Here is a 24,535-nt window from a genome sequence, read left to right as displayed (position 1 = left end):
ACTTCAAGTAATTGTGGTTGTTATATCTTCTTCCCCCCCCCCGGATTTGTGTGTGTGTGTGTGTGTGTGTGTGTGTGTGTGTGTGTGAATTTATATATTAATTTTTAGCTCCCACCAATAAGTGAGAACATGTGGTATTTCTCTTTCTGTGCCTGACTTGTTTCACTTAATATAATTCTCTCGAGGTCCATCCATGCTGTTGCAAATGGCAGTATTTCATTCGTTTTTATAGCTGAGTAGTATTCCATTGTGTAGATGTACCACATTTTCCATATCCACTCTTCTGATGATGGACATTTGTTTTTTTGTTTTTTTTTTTTTTAATTTTATTTTGTCGATATACATTGTAGCTGATTATTGCTCCCCATCACCAAAACCTCCCTCCCTTCTCCCTCCCCCCCTCCCCCCCAACAATGTCCTTTCTGTTTGCTTGTTGTATCAACTTCGAATAATTGTGGTTGTTATATCTTCTTCCCCCCCCCCCGGTTTGTGTGTGTGTGTGTGTATGTGTGTGTGTGAATTTATATATTAATTTTTAGCTCCCTCCAATAAGTGAGAACATGTGGTATTTCTCTTTCTGTGCCTGACTTGTTTCACTTAATATAATTCTCTCAAGGTCCATCCATGTTGTTGCAAATGGCAGTATTTCATTCGTTTTTATAGCTGAGTAGTATTCCATTGTGTAGATGTACCACATTTTCCGTATCCACTCATCTGATGATGGGCATTTGGGCTGGTTCCAACTCTTGGCTATTGTAAAGAGTGCTGCGATGAACATTGGGGAACAGGTATTCCTTCGACTTGATGATTTCCATTCCTCTGGGTATATTCCCAACAGTGGGATGGCTGGGTCGTATGGTAAATCTATTTGCAATTGTTTAAGGAAACTCCATACCATTTTCCATAGAGGCTGCACCATTTTGCAGTCCCACCAACAATGTATGAGAGTTCCTTTTTCTCCGCAGCCTCGCCAGCATTTATCGTTCATAGTCTTTTGGATTTTAGCCATCCTAACTGGGGTTAGATGGTATCTCAGTGTGGTTTTGATTTGCATTTCCCGGATGCTGAGTGATGTTGAGCATTTTTTCATATGTCTGTTGGCCATTTGTATATCTTCCTTAGAGAAATGCCTACTTAGCTCTTTTGCCCATTTTTTAATTGGGTTGCTTGTTTTCTTCTTGTAAAGTTGTTTGAGTTCCTTATATATTCTGGATATTAATCCTTTGTCAGATGTATATTTTGCAAATATTTTCTCCCACTCTGTTGGTTGTCTTTTAACTCTGTTAATTGTTTCTTTTGCTGTGCAAAAGCTTTTTAGTTTGATAAAATCCCACTTGTTTATTTTTCCTTTGGTTGCCCGTGCTTTTGGGGTCGTATTCATGAAATCTGTGCCCAGTCCTATTTCCTGAAGTGTTTCTCCTATGTTTTCTTTAAGAAGTTTTACTGTTTCAGGGTGTATATTTAAATCCTTAATCCATTTTGAGTTGATTTTAGTATATGGTGAGAGGTATGGATCTAGTTTCATTCTCCTGCATATGGATATCCAGTTGTCCCAGCACCATTTGCTGAAGAGGCAGTCCCTTCCCCAGTGAATAGGCTTGGTGCCTTTGTCAAAGATCAGATGGCAGTAAGTGTGTGGGTTGATTTCTGGATTCTCTATTCTATTCCTTTGGTCAGTGTGTCTGTTTTTATGCCAGTACCATACTGTTTTGGTTATTATAGCTTTGTAGTATAGCTTAAAGTCAGGTAGTGTTATGCCTCCAGCTTTATTTTTTTTGCTCAGCATTGCTTTGGCTATGCGTGGTCTTTTATTGTTCCATATAAATGACTGGATAGTTTTTTCCATTTCTGAGAAAAATGTCTTTGGAATTTTGATGGGGATTGCATTGAATTTGTATATCACTTTGGGTAGTATGGACATTTTCACTATGTTGATTCTTCCAATCCAAGAGCATGGGATATCTTTCCATCTTCTTGTATCCTCTCTAATTTCTCTCAGCAGTGGTTTGTAGTTCTCATTATAGAGATTTTTTACCTCCTTGGTTAACTCAATTCCTAAGTATTTTATTTTTTTGGTGGCTATTGTAAATGGGCAGGCTTTCTTGATTTCTCGTTCTGCATGTTCACTATTGGAGAAAAGAAATGCTACTGATTTTTGTGTGTTGATTTTGTATCCTGCTACTGTGCTGAAATCATTTATCAATTCCAGCAGTTTTTTTGTAGAGGTTTTAGGCTGTTCGATATATAGGATCATGTCATCTGCAAACAGGGACAGTTTGACTTCATCTTTTCCAATCTGGATGCCCTTTATTTCCTTCTCTTCTCTGATTGCTCTGGCTAATACTTCCAACACTATGTTAAATAGGAGTGGTGAGAGTGGGCATCCTTGTCTAGTTCCTGTCCTTAAAGGAAAAGCTTTCAGCTTTTCCCCATTCAGGATGATATTGGCAGTGGGTTTGGCATATATGGCTTTAATTATGTTGAGATACTTTCCCTCTATACCTAACTTATAGAGGGGCTTTGTCATGAATGAGTGCTGAACTTTATCAAATGCTTTTTAAGCATCTATAGAGATGATCATATGGTCCTTGTGTTTGACTTTATTAATATGGTGTATCACATTTATTGATTTCCTTATGTTGAACCAACCTTGCATCCCTGGGATGAATCCCACTTGATCGTGATGAATAATTTTTCGTATGTGTTGCTGTATTCTGTTTGCTAGTATTTTAGTGAGGATTTTTGCATCTATATTCATCAAGGATATCGGCCTGTAGTTTTCTTTTTGGGTTATATCTTTACCTGGTTTTGGTATCAGGATGATGTTTGCTTCATAGAATGAGTTTGGGAGATTTGCGTCCGTTTCAATCTTTTGGAATAGTTTGTGAAGAATCGGTGTCAATTCCTGTTTGAATGTTTGGTAAAATTCTGCTGTGAATCCATCTGGTCCTGGGCTTTTCTTTGTTGGGAGCCTTCTGATAACAGCTTCAATCTCCTTTACTGTTATTGGTCTGTTCAAATTTTCTGCGTCTTCATTAGTCAGTTTTGGGATCTTGTGTGTGTCCAGAAATTTATCCATTTCCTCCAGATTTTCAAATTTGTTGGCATATAGTTGTTTATAGTAGTCTCAAATGATTCCTTTTATTTCAGATGAATCAGTTGTAATATCGCCTTTTTCATTTCTAATTTTTGTTATTTGAGTCTTCTCTCTTCTTTTTTTTGTTAGCCATGCTAATGGTTTGTCAATTTTATTTATCTTTTCAAAAAACGAACTTTTTGATTCATTGATCTTTTGAATTGTTTTTTGTTTTTCAATTTCATTCAGTTCTGCTCTGATCTTAATGATTTCTTTCCGTCTGCTAACTTTAGGTTTGGATTGTTCTTGTTTTTCTAGTTCTTTAAGGTGAAGTGTTAGGTTGTTCACTTGCCATCTTTCCATTCTTCTTCTTTTTTTTTTTTTTTTAAATTTTTTCCATTCTTCTGAAGTGAGCGTTTAATGCAATAAATTTCCCCCTCAATACTGCTTTTGCAGTATCCCATAGGTTTTGGTATGATGTATCATTGTTTTCATTAGTTTTAATAAATTTTTTGATTTCCTGCTTGATTTCTTCTTGGACCCATATGTCATTAAGTAGAATGCTGTTTAATTTCCATGTGTTTGTATAGTTTCCAGAGTTTTGTTTGTTATTAATTTCTAGTTTTAATCCATTGTGGTCTGAGAAGATACATGGGATAATTCCAATTTTTTTGAATTTATTGAGACTTGTTTTGTGACCTAATATGTGATCTATCCTGGAGAATGATCCATGTGCTGATGAGAAGAATGAATATTCTGAGGTTGTTGGGTGGAATGTTCTGTAGATATCTGCCAATTCCAATTGGACTAGAGTCTTGTTTAGATCTTGTGTTTCTCTACTGATTCTTTGCCTAGATGATCTGTCTAATATTGACAGTGGGGTGTTCAGGTCCCCTGCTATTATGGTGTTAGTGTCTATTTCCTTCTTTAGGTCTAATAGAGTTTGTTTTATAAATCTGGCTGCTCCAACATTGGGTGCGTACATATTTATGATTGTTATGTCTTCTTGATGGATCAGTCCTTTTATCATTAAGTAGTGTCCCTCATTGTCTCTTTTTATGGTTTTTAGTTTAAAGTCTATTTTGTCAGATATAAGAATAGCCACTCCAGCTCGTTTTTCTTTTCTGTTTGCATGGTAAATCTTTTTCCATCCTTTCACTCTTAGTCTGTGTGAATCTTTATGGGTGAGGTGGGTCTCTTGTACGCAGCATATAGTTGGGTCCTCCTTTTTGATCCAGTCAGCCAGTCTGTGTCTTTTGATTGGGGAATTTAAGCCTTTTACATTAAGAGTTGTTATTGAAAGGTGTTGATTTATTCCTAGCATTTTATTGGTTGTTTGGTTGTCTTAGGTGTCTTTTGTCCTTGCTTTCTGATTTACTGTTTGGTTTCTGTGTTTGTTGGTTCCTTAGGTTGTAGGAGTTATGAACTCTTAAATGTTGCTTTGCCTCACACGGATTTGTCACCCCTTTCCCCTGAGTGATGGAGCCACAAAAGATTACTCAAAGCCTATCTCTTCTGAGCAGTGAGAAGGCCCAAAGTGGTTAATCTCCTGGAACCCTCAAGAGAGAGGCATTCCTTCCATTTGGGAAATTAACCACAAATTGGGGTTCTCTTCCTGCATTTATTCTCCAGACCAGGAAGTTACAGGAAGGGAACATAGGTGGGGGTTACAATTTAACAATATAGACTGGTAACATTCAGTAAAACAAGCCAGATGACATTCCAGAAGGCAATTTAAGTGATCCACCAACAAAAGCTTGATCTTAGCAAACATTCCTTCTCCCTACACAGCATCCCAGTATCATTACATATCAATCAGTAACTTGTCTGTCTTTGAACCCACAGCCTTGCTGTGTTACAATTCTTTATTTCACAACAGAGACTATATAGCCTGGGGAAATTTTTCTGTTTTTGCAAGGTCATCATTTTATATGTACTTTTAAGAAGTTAGACTAAACCTGAAAGAACAAGAAACTAGGCCCTGTGAAATATATTTGCTTTATAGTATACTCCACCCTTAAATCTGAAGGAGCATAGAGGATGGTTGATTCTGGAAGGAGGTTGAATGTTTCATTCTTCTTTGACGTTTCTGATTAAATAAGTGAATTCTTTTGGTTGTTTGCTTCAGGAAGAGACTGAGGGAGTATGCTGCTCTTTAGATGATGTGCTCATAGGTAACCGGCCTTTGTATATCTAGAGTGGCGGGGAGTTAGTGGAGATTCTCCATCTGCGGGCATTCATAAGGAAGAAGAGTGCTGCAGGTAGGCAATGCTCTGGATCTCCCAAGAGACCCTGCTGACCCAGATACTCTTTATTTCCCAAACTACCCAACCTAAACCTCTGGCAATGCTTGCTCCTACTGTTTAAGCACTCTGAACTCAGAGAAACTATTCTTTAAATTTAACCTATATTTATCTTTCTGAATGTGTAATGGACTGAAATTTCCTCATAATAGTTCATCCAAACCATCCTTTTCTATCACTATGCAAACTGCTTTAACAATCCCCATTTTTAAAGATCTGTCTGGGAGAGGGAGGGAAAGGAAACAGGAAGGTGGCATTGCTTCTGCCAAGCATGATATGTGAAGGAATGAGTCTTAAAGCTTATCACCTTTGTAGTTGGACTGGGGGAGGATGAAAACTAGGTGTAACATAACTAGACCAAGGAAAAGAAGCAGAAATCTCTTCCTCTCACAGTTTACTGGTGGCTCAGGAATAAGCTAGGGTTTGCTCCCCAGCCATCTCCTCTTGCCAGGCATAACTTGAGCCAAGGCCTTTCTCCTCATCCATGACCTCAGTCAGAAGGCTTTTGATTTTCTCTGTCATTCCTATCAATAGCCTTTCTTCTACTCTATTTGTTTCACATTACCCCCATTTGACTCTTAAAACACAATGCCCTTCTGTTCCCCATATTCTTGTGTAACCCCAAGGGAATGGGTAACTACTGTGTTACCTTTTAATACCACAGACTGTGAGATCGCTGGGCCCCAAGAAATTTTAGCCTAAACATGAACCAGGAAAAGGGTTGGACGAGTAAGAAGAAACTCAGCTCTAAAGTTCCTTACCTTTTTGGCATCTCCACAGTGGAATAAAGTGTATTTACTGGGTCTTCCTTTGGTATAGTTGTCTATTAAAAAACAAACAAACAAAAGAAATCATCACCCACCCCCTGAGTTTCATAAACAAGGCTATGGAGACACTCAGAGTCCAGAGAGGGGAAAGCAGAGGTGGGAGGACACGGTGAGAGGGAAAGAGGGTTCTGGAACATGGCTGGGTGCTGGGAAGTGCTCTTGCCACTGATTGCTATTGTAAGAATTATTGATAACTTTTTTAGGTGATGGAGTGGTAAGTTTGACTTTAACCAGTTGAATGAAGCACAAAGCTGTCTCCCCAGTGAGGAAGGAAGGAGCGCTCAGAACACTAACGACTTAGAAGAGGAAACATAATCTCTCTTCTTCGAAGGAGGTAAATGTAGATAAATACTGTAGGTAGGTGTAGGAAGATGCAACCCGATTGAGAGACATCAAAGGCTGGACTAAAATTGGGGTTTTGAGACTCCAAACTATTTTTATTTCTTCATTAAATGGGCCAGTGTGGAAATGGCCTCTATGACCTCCAAAGAGCCAGTCTTTCTGGGCTACAGTGACTGGTCCTGAGGAGTCTTTTGAAGCTGTCTACTTGTGTCATGTCCCCAAACTGTCTTTTATCATGGGTTTCTCTAAACTTCTTGTGATCTTCTTTTCATAGAGTTTCCTTTGAGTTACGTTTGTGTTCCTTCATTTTGCTCGGTGACCCACACTTGGGGAACCTTGAGTGTGGGCTCAGAGCCAACACAGACCCTCTGGTCCTTCTCCTCATAGCTCCGTGAGTCACCTCAGAGGAAAAGGGCATCTCTAGAGCAGCTGGTTCCAGACCATGACTCAAACATCACGTCAAAGTCATACTTCCCCACCCGCTGCCTTATTACCCACATCCCCAGGAATCTGCAGGACTGCCCTGGATGTTCAGGAATAAGTTTAACCAGCCAAGAATATTTTTCTCCAGTCAGGCAGGAACTTTTGTTTTGTTTTGCAGCTGGCCTGTATGGGCATCTAAATGGAGCTTTCATTATTGATGTTATTATTCTTTTGTTTTCTTTTTTTCTTCCTTCAGTCATCCTTACTGATTTTCTCCAAGGGCCCTTTGATTGTTGGCCTTTTGAGTGCCCCTTGTGAACTGTGGAAGGGAAGGGGTGATTACAGAGACCACAGCATGAGCATTACTGCTTGGGTCAGAACCAGGTGCTCCAGAGGCTACGAACTTCTGCACAGAAGAGAATCCTTGAAGACTTGGGGGAGATATGGGTGCATTGGGTATTGAGGGCTATCCATACTTATTCCCCCACCCCATTCCCATGTTGCCCAAACCCATGGAAAAATCTTGAGTAAAAGGAGAGAACCTCAGAGAGGATCAGGTCCCAGGGAAGATGGGAAAGACTCACATCAATGTAAGAGACTGTGCTATACTCTGTGTTCTCTCCAGAATAGGGGCAGGAGTTAGGTGTTTCCTGATGAATGTCAGGAATTCTCTTCTTCCTTTCAATGAACTCTGAAACCAAGTTGGGAGAGAATCAAAGCCTGCCTCTCTAGCAGTCACCACACTCACTGGCCCACAGTCCCACCTGGATGATCCACTTAGGATGACCAACCATCCTGTTTCCCTGTCATTGAAGGGTTTTCCAGGACTTTCAGTGCTAAAACTGAGAAAATCCTAGACACACCAGGATGGATTGGTCACGCTCATCTCTTCACTTCCTGATCTCTGGGCCAAGGTGGCCAAAGTGAAAAGCAGAGATGGTCAGAAACACTTTCAGAAGTCTTCCAAGAGGGAAGGGAGATCTCAAAGTCTGCACTTCATATTCACCTGATGCTTAGGTCCCTTCCCAACACCCTACATGGATAGAATCTCACAGGACCCTGAGAACACAAATCAGTAGGGGTTAGGGACTTGGAGCATGGGTCCAGCATGGAGGCAGCCAGGGAACAGCTTCTCCAGGAGGAATGTGTCTAGATGGACTGAGGAGTAAAGAGAGGTCTCTGGGGCTGATCCAGTGGAGAGGACTGGGACTGATTTGGGAGCTCTGACAGGGATGGGGATAGGAAGCGCTGACTGGAGGGTTCTGATCTGTGGGGACCTCAGAGTTGCAAGCCATTGCCTCCCAGGTCAGGGGATCAGTGAATGATGTAAGGCCTGTGTCAACAGAAGGGCCACATTAGTGAGTCTCTCTGGGGGAGAGGGGCAGGCCCTGGAAAGGGAACGGGGAGGACCTTGACCTCAGGAGAGAAGGTAAGGATTCCAGTATTCTCTCTACTCCAGAACTAAGGAGTGCAGGTGGACTGTGTCCTTCCTGAGGGCAGAGACTATGGCCTCTTCATGTCTGTGTCCTCAGCACCTAGCACCAAGTCTGGCTCATGGCTGGATAAGTGATGGAGAAAATGCATGAACAAGGGTAAGGACAAAAATGGTACATGCTATACCTTTTTTTCTCTTTCTCTGCAGACTCAAAAGAACTAGCACCAGTACAAGGAGGCCGAGTGGGATGAACACCAACAGGAGACACAGGATGACTATGAAGGAATCTGGGTCACCGGGAGCACCTTTAAAGAGAGAATGGGTAGAGGCATGGGGGAGAAAGAAAAGTCAGCTAGGGAAAATGACCCAATTTTTGGAGTACCTGCCACTTTCCTCCCAGCCTGGTGACTTCCCAGTGGCCTCCAGTTTTCACACAGGGCCTGTTCCCATGGGGTTCAGGAGCTAAAGAAGGTATAGGTCCTTGGGACCAGCAGCTCCTGCAGAGAAGGGAGAGACGGTCACCTTTGCAGAGCTCCCTGGCAAGGATGGGGCTTGAGGAGTTGCTGCTGATGGGGTTCCGGGCCATGCAGATGAAGATCATGTCCCTTTCTCCTAGTCTCCAGGAGATGGGGAGGATGGAGCCATCATGGGACTCATTGGCTTCTTGCCCCAGGGCTTTCCAGCGGTAAGTTACATCCTCTCCTCCCTGTTCCATGGAGCATGTCAGATTGGTCAGGCAGGTGCCATTCTTATTGTTCTGCAGACCCATGGTGACTTTGGGCTTTGACAGGTACTCTGTGAAAAAGACAGGACAACCAGGCATGGAAATTATGCCTATAGCTCTCCTTTCTCTGAATTTTCCTTGGATACCTCACACCTGAATCTCCTTGGGGAACTCCAGAACAGAGACAAAGCAGCAATTCAGAGCATAATTAGCATTCTTATCTGGTAAAGAGAGCTATCTAGGTCTGCTTGTCCACAGCTATGTAATAGTAATAATAATGGTCACAACAACAGCAATAAAATAATAATGCAACAAGCATGTAGCTGCCATTTACTAAGCATAGCCACATGGCAAGCACTCAGCTAAATGCATTTTAGATGTCAGCTAATTTTATCTTTTTTTTTTTTTTTTTTTTTTTTGGTGTTGTCAGCACCACGCTCAGCCAGTGAGCTAACCAGCCATCCCTATATAGGATCCGAACCTGCGGCCTTGGTGTTATCAGCACCACACTCTCCCGAGTGAGCCACGGGCTGGCCCATAATTTTATCTTTTTTAGAGGCTCCCTGTTCCCTGTCCTCGGGCTTTCCAGAAGAGACATCCTCTCCAGGAGACAGTAGTATTGAAGTAACACTTTTAGTCCCCCTCTCTACCTTGTACTCACTCCCTTCCCTCAGAGGATGAGTAGTGGGTTAACTGGTGAGATGGTGGAGTCTGACATCCATCATCTACCTTTCTCCACACATGGGTTTGAGCTGTTAAAGATTTCTGTAAAACAAACAAACAAACCCAAAACCCAAAAATGTGATTTGCCCTTTTCCTTCCTCCCCCAGCTACCTTACCTGCAGAATGCATATCTTCTTTTTCCTTCAACTGTGTCTATATGGAGATACATGGCCTACCTTCCACGAGCAAGTCTGGAGGCCCATTTCCTGATGTCCCTGATACTGCCTTAGTGAGTGGAGGCAACTATTCTTCCTGTAGCTGGGCTGAGTAATTGTTTTCTAAGTTCGACTTCCCTGGATAAGATCCAAGGTCCAGACTTGGGGTGAAGTATTTCTCATATCTAGCTTTCCCAGGGATAAAGCTGATATTTTTTGTCTTCTTTCTGATTCTTGTGTCTATTTGTCAATTGGTTGGAATTATAAGGGAGAGAGTGTGATTGATGCTTATGCTCAATAATCTTCCTAAGGTAGGTATCACTTTCTTCCCCATTACAGATGTGGAAACTAAGGCTTGAAGGAATTAAATAACTTGGCTTAAGGTCAGGCAAGTAGTAAGTAGAGAAGCCAGCATTTGACCTAGGTCTATGGGATTGCCATTTCTTCTATGACAAATCCTCTACCTCTTACAGAATCTCTGAGTAGGCAGGGACTTGAGTTCAGCTCTACATCTACTTCATCCATGCCGGAGTTCCCTCTCCCACATTTCTGTCAAGTGATTATCCAGGCTCTGCTTGAACATCTCTTGTCAGGGAGCGCACCACCTCACCAAAGCAGCCATCCACCATTGAAAATGATTCCGCTCACCATAGACACGCAGTCCATACTTCTGAGTGATGGGAATCTGGGAGGATGAACGGTGTATCTCCACACGGTAGACACCTGAGTCACTCTTCTTCAGTTTGCTGAGCTGCAGGGAATAGTTTCCATGTGGGAAGTCCACCCTTTCCTTGTTACGATTTTGGGTCACAATGACAGTGGCTTGTTTGTCACCCACTTTGGGCTGTATAGTAACAAGAGTGGTTGTGTTGAAGGTCCAGACGACACTGTCAACTTGCTCTTCTGTGAACTCCAGAGGGAAAGTCACGGACCTACCAAGGGCACCGATCAGCTCCCTCAGGGCGCCAGAGGCTGCTGACTCTGCAGACACAGAGAAATATAAAATAAGCTAGAACCCCTGCCCTTGTCACCAATTACTCACCCTATTTGGGTCCTGGGAAGATCCTGAGAAACCTGCTCAGCCCAATACAAAGGTTTCCCTGGGAAACCTTTCAGGACCTCGCTCACATGAAAGCATTGAGATCAGAACTTTCTGCCTAAAAGGGATGATTGAAGGTGCCCACACCCAATTCCCAGAGATCTCTGGCTGAAAAGACCAAGCTCTGAGATAGACCAGAAAGCCCAGCTCCATCCTTGATGGGTTCCTGTGAGGGGACAAGTGGGGAAGTTACTGTCCCAGTGTCTCATAGGATTGCCAGATTGCTCCTGAGAGAGCTGAGTTTGAAGCTGATGATGAAGGCCTGCTTGACCTGGGGACAATGGTTTGCAAGCATGTATCAGGACACTGGGAGGTGAGCTACATGTTCCTAATGGTAGTGATAGCTTAGAAGTTTGAGGATGACTTACCCTTCTATTTTATGATGCATGAGAGTGAATTCAAGGTTATCTCCATATGGAGTTCTCATTTACTTGCATTCTAGTATGATTTACCGAGAGAGAAGGAAAAGGGTAAGTGACAGGGAGTTCTGTAATATGTCCAAGCTAGCTCATGCTTCTCATCACAAACTATTAGGAACTGTGGTAGGATTGTACTTCCTTCAGTTCACTCCAGAAAGCATGACTTGCAAACAACCATCAGTGGTTATGTGGCTCCAGTTGAAAAACAGTTAAGAATGATGGTTAAAGAAACTTCCAGAAATGGCCATGTCCAGTAAACAAGTGTGGAGAATGAGTCATTTCTACCTATTAAAATCCGAGGGACAGACTCTGGGGATAGAACAGGGCAGTAAGAGAATTTAGATTGAGACTAACAAATTAAAAGTACCTACTGTGATCTTGTTGAACTCTTACAACAACTTTTAGAGGAAGAGATTTTATATCCACATTACAGATCAGGAACCTGAGGCATAATGGGGTTAAGTGACTTACTCAGTCTTTCTAGTCAGTAAGTGGCAGAGCCCACATCAGTACCCACAGGATCAAGACCTTAAAGGGCATATTTTATTGATGAGACAACTAAATAGGAGAGACAGAAAGAATTTATTCAGGGCTCATAGAAATGACAAAACTAAAACTAAATCTTTAAAGATGTTCTTAAAAGTACAAAATCCAAAGTTATGTGCCCTTCTGCCTCTTAATATGTGTCAGGTTGAAATTTTCAAAAGGAATTTTATTAATTTAGTCACTGAAAGCACAAAAGGAAGAAACAGAGAAAATATTAAAAAGCCAACTAAACAGCCAACCTATAGGATCCTGATAGTTGTACTACAATGCTGCTGCTGCCAAGGCTGGCTATATCATGACTTTCATGGATCCTATGCACTTTGGCCATTGTTGGCCCTTCCTCCATCAAAAATATTTAAAAGCCTGTCCAGTTAGCTCAGTTGATTAAAGTGTGGTGCTGATAACACAAAGGTCTGGGGTTCAATCCCTGTATTGGCCAGCAGAAAAAAAAAAATTAAAGATTATATATTTTATGACTCTGTTGGTATAAAAGTGAATGTAATCCAGGTTAGGTTAATTATATTTCTGTTATTATTATTACTATATTTGTTTTTCTTCTGATTTTAAAAGAAATTAAAACTACTGTGGGTTCTGTGTACTGTGTCTCCTGTGCCTAATTGGCCCTATGAGATTGATCAAGCATCTAGGCTCCACTATATTTCACAACTTACTCTCTTACCGTAATATTTTCTACTACTCCATCACTAATGTAACTCATGCGTCTTCTAGTAAAAAGACAAATTCCTATGGGCTGACTGGTTAGCTCAGTTGGTTAGAGCATGGCCTTGTAAGTCTAGGTTCCCTGTACAGGTCAGGCACCAAAAAAAAAAAAAAAAAAGAAAAGAAAAAAAAAGGCGATAAATTCCTGTACTGATCTACATATTCACATACCCAAAATCACTTCATCAGAGATTTATTTCTTTGGTCTCTGTTAAAACTCAACTATCCTGGCAAAAGTTCCCAAGTAATAATAGTTGCCATGTATTAAAGGTTTACTCTGTGCCAAATATTTATCATAAAGATTATATCTAATACTTAAAGCAATTCTGCACAGTGGTTATAGCAACCTGTAGCTATGGGATAAACCTGGCCCACCATCTGGTTTTGTAAATAAAGTTTTATTGGAATACAGTCATGTTCCTTCATTTACATATTGTCTATGGCTGGTTTTGCACTACAAAGGCTGAGTTGAGTAGTTTTGAGACAGATCATATTGCCTGCAAAGCCTGAAATATTACAATCTGGTTTTTTACAAAAAAGGTTTGCTAACTCCTGGCTTGATGAGTGTGATATTGTGAAATATATATTTGGTCTTCATTCCTGCCTCCTGGTATACAACTCCTAAAATCCTTGAAATCTCCAAAGTAATGTGCCTTTTTGTATGCTAATAAATTGACTGGTGGCAGGCACATCCTACTTCAGGATGGGAGCTGGTTACCAAAAAGACAAAGGTAGGATCAAAGGGTTGGGTCTTATACCCCCCACCCCCAATCTCCAGGGATGGGAGAGGAGGGGGCAGGAGGTTGAGTTAGTCACCAGTGGTCAGTGGTTTGGTCAATCATGCTGTCGTGCTCTTTTACCTGCCCATAATCCTGCACCGACTGGGCCAATTGTCGAGCTAGGGCTGGGTCTGGAGCTCACAGACCCTTCAAGCCTGTTCACAGACTGGGTCACAAACTTCTCACATGCCAGTCTGGGTCCCCAGACCCCCTACATGCCAGGCTGGGTCACCGGCCCCCCCACATGCAGGTCTATGAGCCCGGCAACTGGCAAACAGGTGTCTGGAAGCTGTAGGTCAGAGAGCACGGCTGTGTGGGCGGACGCCTGAGGCAGATGCCAGCCAAGGTGGCGACCCTATGCATGCACACTAACTCCACCCACACACACACAATTTGCTTACGAAGAATGCACCACAACACCCCCAACTGTACGGGCAAGCGAGGGGGTCTGATTAAATTATTCTATTTTCCTAACACATGCCTATGTAATGAAGCCTCCATAAAAACTCAAAAGTACTGGGTTCAGAGAACTTTTGGATAGTTGAACACATGGAAGTTCCTAGAGGATGGAGCACCAGGTGAGGGCTTGGAAGCTCCATGCTGTTTCCTCCATACCTCACTCTATGCATCTCTTCATCTCTACCCTTTGTAATATCTTTTGTAATGGACCAGTAAAAGTTAAGTGTTTTCCTGAGTTTTGTGAGCTGCTCTAGCAAATTAATTGAACCTGAGTTGGGGGCTGTGAGAAACCAGATTGATAGCAGGTTGATAGAAGCACAGGAAAATAACCTGGGACTTGTGATCAGCATTGGAATTGGGGTTCAGTCTTGGGTACTGGGTTCTCAGTCTGTGGGATCTAATGCTAACTCCGGGTAGATAGTGTCAGAATTGAATTGAATTAGAGGACACGCAGCTGGTATCTGCTGCAGAATCATTTGCTTGCTGTTGGAGAGAAACCCCCTCACATTTGGTTACTGCTTTTGCAGTGTAAAAGTCTTCTGTGTTGATTGTGATGTGAGAGCTGAGGAAAAACTCTATTCTTTTTCTTTCTTTCTTTCTTTTTTTCTTTTTTGACTGCTTTCTTTCTTTTTTACAAAAGTTTATTCTTAAATGTATAACAGACTCCATGACAACAGTTCATTACAGCTGTAGGTGGCAAAAGATGTTATGGCAGGGAATCTAGATGTTCAAACAGGGTCACCATTGCCTCAGGCACAAGGAACAGCTTACTTTTTGCCAGATTTCTTAATTGCATCTGTGGCCAGGGGGCCCTTCCCCACTGCCTTCGCTTTCAGTTCTTCTGCTTTGTTCTGTTCCTCTTTTCCTTTCTGCCTGAAAGCCTTCTCTTCCTTGTCCATCTCCTTGGCCTGCTTCTTGGGCTGTTTCAGGGTCTTCTTCCTGCCACCTTCACAGCTGGACAAAGCACCTGCCAAAAAACTGTTTTTCCCACAATGAAAAAACTAAGATTAAAAAGAAACTAAGTAACTTATCCAAGGGCACCAAGCTTGTAGGTGATGATTTGAGAATTTAAACCAATGTCAGTCCGGCTCTAGGACCTGGACTCTTTCCACAAAGGCTTAATTTGAAGGCCCCCTGGCATTAGTGCCAGCTCCAGCCCTTTCCCTCACTCCCTGTCTCTACCCCCCTAAAGGGTTCAAGTGTCAACTCTAAAGCCCTTTCCCCTCACTGAACCTCAGTTTTCCTTTCACGTCCTCTGGTGACCTTCCCTCAAGCATAAGCTGCTCTACCAGTGCCCCAGGGTGGAGAAATCTGATGCTACAAAATGTTGAACTACTCCTTTGATATACAGGTCTGAGGTGTCTACCAACCTTTTGCTAAGTTTATCTCCAAAAGTACTGATTTCTCTTCATGGGTAAATATCTTTTAGTAGCTTGTTCCTATTTTCAAATAGTTTTCTTTCTATAATTTATTAATCAGTGAGTATATACTTTGGATCTCTTGAGCCTTTGTCAAAAAAACCTGTTAAGTAATATGATTTTTCAAAAAGCTGCTCTCCCTACTTTACTAACCTTAAGGCCAGTATGGTTTTTCAACTACCACCTCTTTGATCATCTCAAAGAGTGTCAAAATAGTCACAATAAGTGTTACAGACAGAATCAATTTTATTTTGAATTCTTGATTAATCAGCTAAAGTAATTGTTCTTTTACTTCAACAGCAGAGATGGAAGGGGAGAATATTTTGAGATCAAATAAAGATTGAACATCACTTTCCCCCAAGTTGTGCAATCCCTAGACTTATGACAACCTTCAAGTAATTTTATTCTCACATTAGGTTTTGGAGAGATATTTAAGGCAGGGAAGTGGACAGACTACAAGGATGTCAGTTTAATAAATCAGCATGTGTGCATGCATTTAAGCCATAAGTAATAATACTCTTTTCACCCTTCCACACAAATTATTCTATATTCTCAGGGTCAATGCCAAGAGATGTGAATTGTGTGGGGGTATAAGAAAATGTCTCCAAATTTCATTGTTCCTTGTTAGAATGAAACTGAAGGATGACACAGGGCAAGTTGCCAACAGGAGTATATTGTTCTAGCTAAGCGCATCTTCAGGGTGAAGACGAGTAAGGAAGGAAGAAAGCAGTTCCGTGCCATTCCCTAAATGTGGGTCCACAGGATAGGAGGCAGGGTTGGTGAGTCCTAACCGCTTTTGTGTCTTCTTTCCAGTTGACTGGGAGAAGGGATCCAGAAACAAGAGGCTTCTTTTTTAGCTGTCCAGGGCTGAACTGAAACTCCCCTTTCTGTGATAGCTTGGTTTTACCAAGTTTAAGCAGGTTATGCTGGTCTCATTCAGTCACTGCTTCCTTTAACAAGAATTTATTTAGTCCCATATTTATGCTGCGCATTGTTTAGGAGCCAAGGATATAACTAAGGAGTAAAACAGTCATGATTCTTGCACTCATGGAGCTGGGAGACAGTTGTTAAATAAGGATCAGAAGACTCTGCAGAGAATGAGTAGCTACCAACGTCTGCCTACGCCTGGGAGGACTGGGTTGCCTGCGGCTCATCCACCCTCCTCAGGTGTTCTCTTTTCCACCTAAATCCGTGCAATGAATGTTATAACTTGCCTGCTCTGCATCCATTTCACCCCTTCCTCATCGTGTAGCCGCCAAATGGTTTAGGTAAGACTGACTGGCATGGTAATAAATTCGGGGGGTGTCACATGACCAGGGTTGCTCGTAGCTGAGAGAAGCCCAGGACTTTTGCTGAGGCCAGGATTTCGATGTAAAGCTGTGAAAAGATACAAAGCCTGGGACTGCCACCCACTAATTGCCACCGGACAAGCAGCCAGGCCAACTCTCTCTCTCCTTTCTTGGTTCACTTCTTACCTCATGCCATCGTTTGTGCTTTATCCTTCTGTCTGTCCACCCAAATCTTATTCAAAACCCAAAAGCCCAGTTCAAAGCCCTTCCCTGAGGATGTTTCCAACTCTTCCTCACACCTATCCCCTGAAAATTCACCACTAATGTCGCTTCATTTTCACTTTAAATCTCCAGAAAGAAATATCCCCCTGGTGGTGATTGGACATATCATTTTGCTGTGAATTAGACAATGACTGATCTATAAGCATTAGGTTCCAGATCACCTGGTGATGGGGTCATGGGGTCCTGCCCAGAGAGCAGTGGAGATGGCCTCTCCCTACCCCAGCAGGCAGCAGCGTAGAAAAGCCTCTGGCCTGACTGGGCGTCAGGAGATCTGCTTCCATTCTGGTTCCTCTATAGTCATAACTCCAGCAGCAAACACTTGGTATCACTCTGTTGTTTGTAGACCAGTATAGGGGGCATTATCTCTCCTGATCCTTAGAACCTTAGAACAACATCAGGAGACAGAGGTGAAGCTCCACTTTATAGATAAGGACACTGGGGTTCAAAGAGGCTGGATAACTTTCCTGAGGCCCCCAAACAGAGAAGTTGCTGAGGTGGAATGAGAATTGTTAGTTCCTGTCTCAGAGGCCTGTGTTCATTTCACTGCTGGCTCACCACTGACCACTCTGAGTTTCAGTGTTCTAAAAAAACAACCTTTATTTGCCAGGAACTTAGGGGGGGTGAAGTGTGAATACAGATTTAAAAACATTTTGAGAAGCACAGAGCAGCCCGACAACAAGGTGGGAGGTGGGAGACCAGCACAGAGTTCTGGCATATGAGCAGGCCTTGACAAGGCTGCCCATTTTGATCTCATTTCTTGATAACAAAGGCTAAAAGTGAGAAATGGAGATTTTGCAAAGCACTTGTGGACTTCTCATAGCTTCTCAGCAAAGTGAGCCAGAAGGTTAAGATGGCAGTGAACATCCCCCAGCCAGCCTACCTTTGGAGGTGGGAGCTGGGGCAGGAGACCCTTTGCCTTCTGCCCTTGCCAACATGCAGATGTTTTGGGAATCAGGAGAGTCAGTTCTGAGATGCCCTCATAATGGGAGGGGACAACAGCTCCTCCCTTTGCCACTTGCCTTTCCTCTTGGTTCTCACCTTTTCTTGTGCTGTCCCTCAAAGGCTCAAGAGTTGAGCGGAGGGAAGTAGCCAAATCATGAGAAAGATACATCATCAGTGCAGCCAGAACCCAGGGATGGTGGCCCAGGGAGAAGACTTCAGGGTGGAGGATAGGGTAAAGCCCACCTCCTGCTCACTGGTCCAGTTCTCAAGCACCCCTCCAGGCACTTGGTGCCTCCGTCAGAATGCACCAGTGTACTGTGGCACTCTCCTCATGGAAAACAAGGACCGGAGCATCTCAGAGCTGGGAGGAAGCTTAGGGACTACTTAGTCCAATCCTATTTCACAGAGGAGGAGGCTGAAAGTTCAAAGGGTTATGGTGACGTGCCCCAAGTTAGTGGAAAGCCAGAATTAGGAACCAAAGTTCCTAAGGCAGGATTTTCCAAACTGTGGCCCCTGCCACTCAGCGTCTGTGGTAGTGCCTCAGTGTATTTCTTGGGAGCTCAGGGGAGGTCTAAAGGGTGGAGTATAGAACAGAGGGTGATGGGGCAAAGGCTGTGGAACTTACCCTCAATCAATGAGGCTTCAACTCTGTACATTAGAGGCATTTATGTGTTTTTGTGTAAGATTTCATTTCATAAAAGAAAACCACTGCTTAAACAAAACAAAACAGTTTAGAATCTACTACTCTTTACCCAACTCCTGCTTCACTAATGTCCCCTGGAAAGAGCATTATAAATCAATGCCTTGTGAGACATACATAGAACATAAAATAGATAGATAAATAAATAAATAAATAAATAAATAAAATAAATCAATGCCTTGTGAGACATACACAGAACAGAGGCTTGCAAAAGCCCCATTCACTGCACACATTTCCCAACACCCTAACCCTAACCTCTTTCTTGTTTCTTCTGGTTCTTTTCAACCCTAGCCTCCAAAATCTCCTTATTCACTTTTTCTGTTTTCCTTTTATTAATTGTCATCTCAACAGTACTGTATCATTTAATCATCATAAAATATGTGAGGGGGACAGATAATTGTGTCCATTTTCCATGAGAACTGCTCCTTGATCCCTCTAAGCTTGGCCAGGGCAGTTCCCTGTTGGTGCATACACATCCTGGAAACAGAGCCACCTGTTCTCTTGGGCTTTTCCAGTCCCTACCTTGGGCTTGTGTACCTGGAGAGGGGAAAAAATCTCAGCTGTTCCTCCCTGTGGAAGATTCAGCTCAAATACACATTTATTGAGCACCTCTCTAGCGTAAGGCGCAGTGTTAGGCAGTTTGGTGTGATGAAAAGAGCACTAGCTTTGGAAACTTAATGTCTGTTCTACCTCCTAAGAGCTGTGTAATCTTGCCCAAGAAACTTGACCTCTCTGAGCCTAAGTTTCATTAACTGGAAAATGGGGATAATGACATCTGTCTTACACAAAGACTTGTGAGGAGATCGTATAAAAAACACCTTGGATGTAGTAGAAGCTTAATAAATGGTGAATATTATTATAATTATTTTGCATTTGATATTTCATTTGAGATGTCACAATAATTCTGTGAGTTAGATTTCATTATCTATATGCACTTGAGAAATGTAAGGCTCAGAGGATGGGTATTTTTCCCACAGTAATACAGCCACTAGATCAAACCCAGGATATCCTTGTCCAGGGTCAGCACTCCTTCCACTGCCCTTGCCACCAGTCTAGGACAATCTCTGACTCCTTTCAGCCATGACAGGGATACTGCACAGACTGCCCACAGCCTCCTGGTGCAGGGCAGAGGAGGAAGCTCCAGCAGATTTTCACACTACAGCCCCATTGCCCACAGTTTAAGGTGGGCTCCTTAGGATTTGAAAAGCTCTCAATGCCCTCCCCCACATCACCTTCCTCAAGTTCCGCTTTTGATCACCATTTCCATTCAGGTAGTGGTTTTTAAAGTGAGAGCCTATTCTAGGACCACCTGCTTAGGACCAGGTGCTTCCTCAAAATGCAAACTTCTGATGAATTCAAGGGGAGAGGGTGAGAGTCTCCTGATGCTGACCAGTTAGCAAGATGATTGAGAGAAAAGGATTGGGAGCACTAACTGCCTGTGTTTTCTCAGGCAGGTCACTTCAGGCAGGCTAGGGATACACGTAATGAACCTGTCTTCAGAGGGAGACCTCACAATGGTACTCCGTGAGTTTGATGACAAGAGAGAGATTTCTTACTTATGGGGCTCCTGATCCTTTCTGAGAATCCTGAGGATAGTAAAATCTTCAAAGACTAGAATACCTGTGATAGGTGTAGAAAAGTCCTTGACTCTCCATGGGATTAAACATAAAGTGCCCGCCGTATAAGTTGGTTTTCTAAGTAGAGACTGATGGAATTGCTTGTGTTAAGAGAGAAAATTCAATTGGTTCCCTCCATTGAAATCATTGTTAGGCATAACCCTTTAAAATATATTTATAAATATATTTTATATATATTTATATTTAATGTTTTATTTAAATAAATACACACCTGTCTAATCTCATTTTGCTTTTAAAGTTGCCCTCAAAAAGGGAGGGAGGGTTGGAGGATAAAGACTCTGGGGCTAAGGAAAGCTTTGACTTTCCTCATCTAATTCATGGCAGAATCTGGATTAGAACACAGATCTTATGATACTTAGCACTACTTCTTTCAGCCCTTCCTTCCTTGGGACAGTCAAAAGGGGAGTCAGTCCCCAGAGCCATTCCTTTTCCTCTCCCTCCAGTCTCTCCCTGCCCTTTGTGATTCAAAGACCAGAGGCTGATAAAAAGCAATGTTAGGTGAGGAGGCAGAATTTCCTGAGTTGAGCCAGAGGATCAGAGTGGACCGAGGAGCCTGGAGCTACACCTCAGAATGAGAAGACAGTCAGGAGAATGGGGGGGATCTAGCTGTACTCACCTGTGAGCTGGCAGAGGAGAGAGATCAGCATGAAGCGTGCTGGGGAACCAGCCATATTGTTCTCTGGATGTCAGTCACTAAAATGAACCTCGTTTCCTCTCCTACTCACATTTCTGTATCTGTATAGTAGTAGGAGTAGTCATGGTTTGACTGTCAGTCATCTCAAATAAGAATGAGTCATCTCATATTTTCTCATTTCTCTTTTGAAATTTACTTTATTTTTTTTTTTTTAAAATAATTGATGGTACATGTTTGCGGTGTACAGAGTTGAATATCAATACCTGTGTAAAATATGTGATGATCAAATCAGGATATTTAGTATATTCATCATTACAAAACGTAATCCTTCTTTGTGACAATTAACCGATTTCTTGCCAACTCCTCATCCCTCATCCTTTCCCACCTCTAATAACCACACTTTTGAAAATCCAACACATTATTGTGACCTTTCTTTCTCTCTCTTTCTCTCACTCTCTCTGTCTTTCTTTCTTTCCTTCTTTCTGTGCTCCCACTTATGAGTGAGGACATGCAGTATTTCTCTTTCTGTACTTGGCTTATCTCACTTAACCCAGTTTTCTCCAAGCTCATCCAAGTTGCTGTGAATGGCAGAATTTCATTCTTTTTATGGCTGAGTATTATCCCATTGTGTATATATACCACATTTTCCTTATCCAGTTGTCTGTTGATGGACATTTAAGTTGGTTCCATATCTTGGCTATTGTAAATAGAGCTGCAATAAACATGGGAGTGCAGATATCCCTTCAACATGATGATTTCTATTCCTTTGGGAATATACCCAGCAGTGGAATTGCTGGATCATATGACAGTTCTATCTGCAGTTTGAGAAACCTCCATACTGTTTTCCCTAATGGCTGCACCAATTTATAGTCCACTGACAGTGCAGGAGGGCTTCCCTTTCTCTGCATGCTCACCAGCATTCGTTATTCTCTGTCTTTTTGATAATAGCCAGTCTAACTGGGGTGGGATGATATCTCAATGTGGTTTTGATTTGCATTTCCCTGATGCTAAGTCATGTTGAGCATTTTTTTATGTATCCGTTGGCATAAAATTTTATGTATTCGTATATCTTCTTTTGGGAAATCCCTCGTCAGCTCCTTTGCCCATTTTTAAATCAGGCTACTTGTTTTGCTACTGTTAAGCTGTGTGAGTTTCTTGTATGTTCTGGATATTAATCCCTCATTGGATGCATAGCTTGAAAATATTTTCTCCCACTCTGTAGGTTGTCTTTTTGCTCTGTTAATTGTTTCTTTTGCCGTGCAGAAGATTTTTAGTTTGATGTGATCCCATTTGTTTATTTTTCCTTTGGTTGCCCGTGCTTTTGGGGTCATATTCATGAAGACTGTGCCCAGTCCTACTTCCTGAAGTGTTTCCTCTATGTTTTCTTTTAGGAGTTTTATAGCTTCAGGTCTTATGTTTAAATTTTGATCCATTTTTAGCTGATTTTGGTATATAGCAAGAGATACAGATTTAATTTCATTCTTTAACACATGGATGTCCAGTTTTCCCAGCACTATCTATTGAAGAGGCTGTCCTTTCCTCAATGTATGTTCTTGGTGCCTTTGTCAAAGATCAGTTGGCTGTAAGTACTTGTATTGATTTCTGGGTTCTCTATTCTGTTCCATTGGTACAAGTGTCTGTTTTTATGCCAGTACCATGCTTTTTTGGTTACTACAGCTTTGTAGTATAATTTGAAATCAGGTGGTGTAATGCCTCTGACTTTGATTTTTTGGCTCAGGATTGCTTTGGCTATTTGGGATCATTCACTATTTCATATGAATGTTAGAATTGTTTTTTCTATTTTTGTGAAAAATGTTATTGATATTTTGATGGGGATTGCGTTGAGTCTGTAGATCACTTTGGGTAGTATGGAAGTTTTCAGAACATTAATTCTTCCAATCCATGAACATGGAATATCCTTCCATCTTTTGGTGTTGTGTTTAATTCCCTTCAGCAGTGTTTTGTAGTTCTCATTGCAGAGATCTTTCACTTCCTTGGCAATTTATTCCTAGGTATTTTATTCTTTTGGTAGCTATTGTAAATGGGCTTGCTTTCTTGATTTCTATTTCTGATTGTTTGTTGTTGGTGTATAAAAGCACTACTGACTTTTGGTATTGATTTTGTTTATTGAATTTGTTTTTCATTTCTAGAAGGTTTTTGGTAGAGTTTTTAGGTTTTTCTCTATATAGGATCATGTCATCGGCAAATAGGGATGATTTGACTTAGTCTTTTCCAATTTGGATGCCCTTTATTTCTTTCTCTTACCTGATTGCTCTGGCTTGTACTTCCAATATTATGTTAAATAGGAGTGGTGAGAGTGGGCATCCTTGTCTTGTTCCTGGTCTTAAGGAACAAGGATGATATTGATGGTGGGTTTGTTGTATATGGGTTTTATTGTGCTGAAATACTTTCCTTTTATACCTAATTTTCTGAGAGTCTTTATCATGAAGGGATGTTGAATTTTGTCAAATGCTTTTTCTGTGTCTATTGAGATAATCATTCGGTTTTTGACCTTGATTTTTTTAATGTGGTGTATCACATTTGTTGATTTGCTTATGTTGTACCATCCTTGCATCTCTTGGATAAATCCCACTTGATCATGGTGTATAATCTTTTTGATGTGCTGTTGTATACTGTTTACTAGTACTCTGTTGAGGATTTTTGTACCTATGTTCATCAGAGGTATTGACCTATAGTTTTCTTTTTTTGCTGTATCTTTGTCTGGTTTTGGTATGAGTGAAGATGGTTTTAGAAGGAGTTTGGGATAATGGTCTGTGTTTCAATTTTTTGGAATAGTTTGTAGAGAAATGGTGTTAATTCTTCTTTAAAGATTTGGCAGGATTCTGCAGTGAAGCCATCCTGTCCTGGGTTTTTCTTTGTTGGGAGACTGCTGATTACAGCTGCAATCTCTTTGATTGTTATTGGTCTGTTCAGGTTTTCTGTGTCTTCTTGGTTCAGTCTTGGTAGTTTGTGTGTGTCCAGAAATTTGTTCATTTCCTCCAGGTTTTCAAATTTGTTGGTGTAGAGTTGTTCATAATAGTCTTTAATGATTCTTTGTATTTCCATGGTATCGGTTGTAATGCCTCCTTTTTCATTTCTAATTTTTGTTATTTGTGTCCTCTCTCTTCTTTTTTTAGTTTTCCTAGCTAAAGGCTTGCCAATTTTGTTTATCTTCTGAAAAAGCCAACTTTTTGTTTCATTGATCTTTTGTATTGTTTTTGGGGTTTCTATTTCATTTAGTTCTGCTCTGATCTTAATGATTTCTTTCTGCCTGCTAACTTTGGGTTTGAATTGTTCTTGTTTTTCTAGTTCTTTAAGGTGGAGTATTAAGTTGTTCACTTGCCATCTTTCCATTCTTCTGAAGTAAGCATTTAATGTGATAAACTTCCCTCTTAATTTTGGTATGATGTGTCATTATTTTCGTTGGTTTCAGTAAATTTTTTGATATCCTGTTTAATTTCTTCTTGGACCCATATGACATCCAATAGAATGTTGTTTAATTTCCACATATTTGTATAGTTTCCAGAGTTTCATTTACTATTGATTTCTAGTTTTAATCAATTGTGGTCTGAAAAAACACCTAGAATAATTCCAATTTTTTAA

At 41.4% G+C, this 24,535-nt stretch overlaps 2 protein-coding genes across 2 annotated transcripts; both read right to left on the bottom strand.

The window, feature by feature from the left end:
* Window positions 1–6,136: 6,136 nt before the first annotated feature.
* SLAMF7 (SLAM family member 7) lies at window positions 6,137–20,969 on the bottom strand. Its single transcript, XM_063105888.1, has 6 exons — window positions 20,915–20,969; window positions 10,657–10,989; window positions 8,929–9,201; window positions 8,592–8,711; window positions 7,556–7,662; window positions 6,137–6,202 (listed from the first exon to the last, which is right to left on the bottom strand). Exons 1-6 carry the CDS (start codon window positions 20,967–20,969, stop codon window positions 6,137–6,139), a joined length of 954 nt encoding a protein of 317 aa, XP_062961958.1.
* Window positions 14,798–16,928, bottom strand: LOC134383281 (translation machinery-associated protein 7B-like). Its single transcript, XM_063104173.1, has 2 exons — window positions 16,924–16,928; window positions 14,798–15,008 (listed from the first exon to the last, which is right to left on the bottom strand). The coding sequence occupies exons 1-2, from the start codon at window positions 16,926–16,928 to the stop codon at window positions 14,798–14,800; spliced, it is 216 nt and encodes a 71-aa protein (XP_062960243.1).
* Window positions 20,970–24,535: the final 3,566 nt, after the last annotated feature.

Source organism: Cynocephalus volans, chromosome 8 (assembly GCF_027409185.1).
Source record: "Cynocephalus volans isolate mCynVol1 chromosome 8, mCynVol1.pri, whole genome shotgun sequence".
NCBI classification, from domain to species: domain Eukaryota; kingdom Metazoa; phylum Chordata; class Mammalia; order Dermoptera; family Cynocephalidae; genus Cynocephalus; species Cynocephalus volans.
This window is presented reverse-complemented; position numbering and strand designations above follow the sequence as displayed.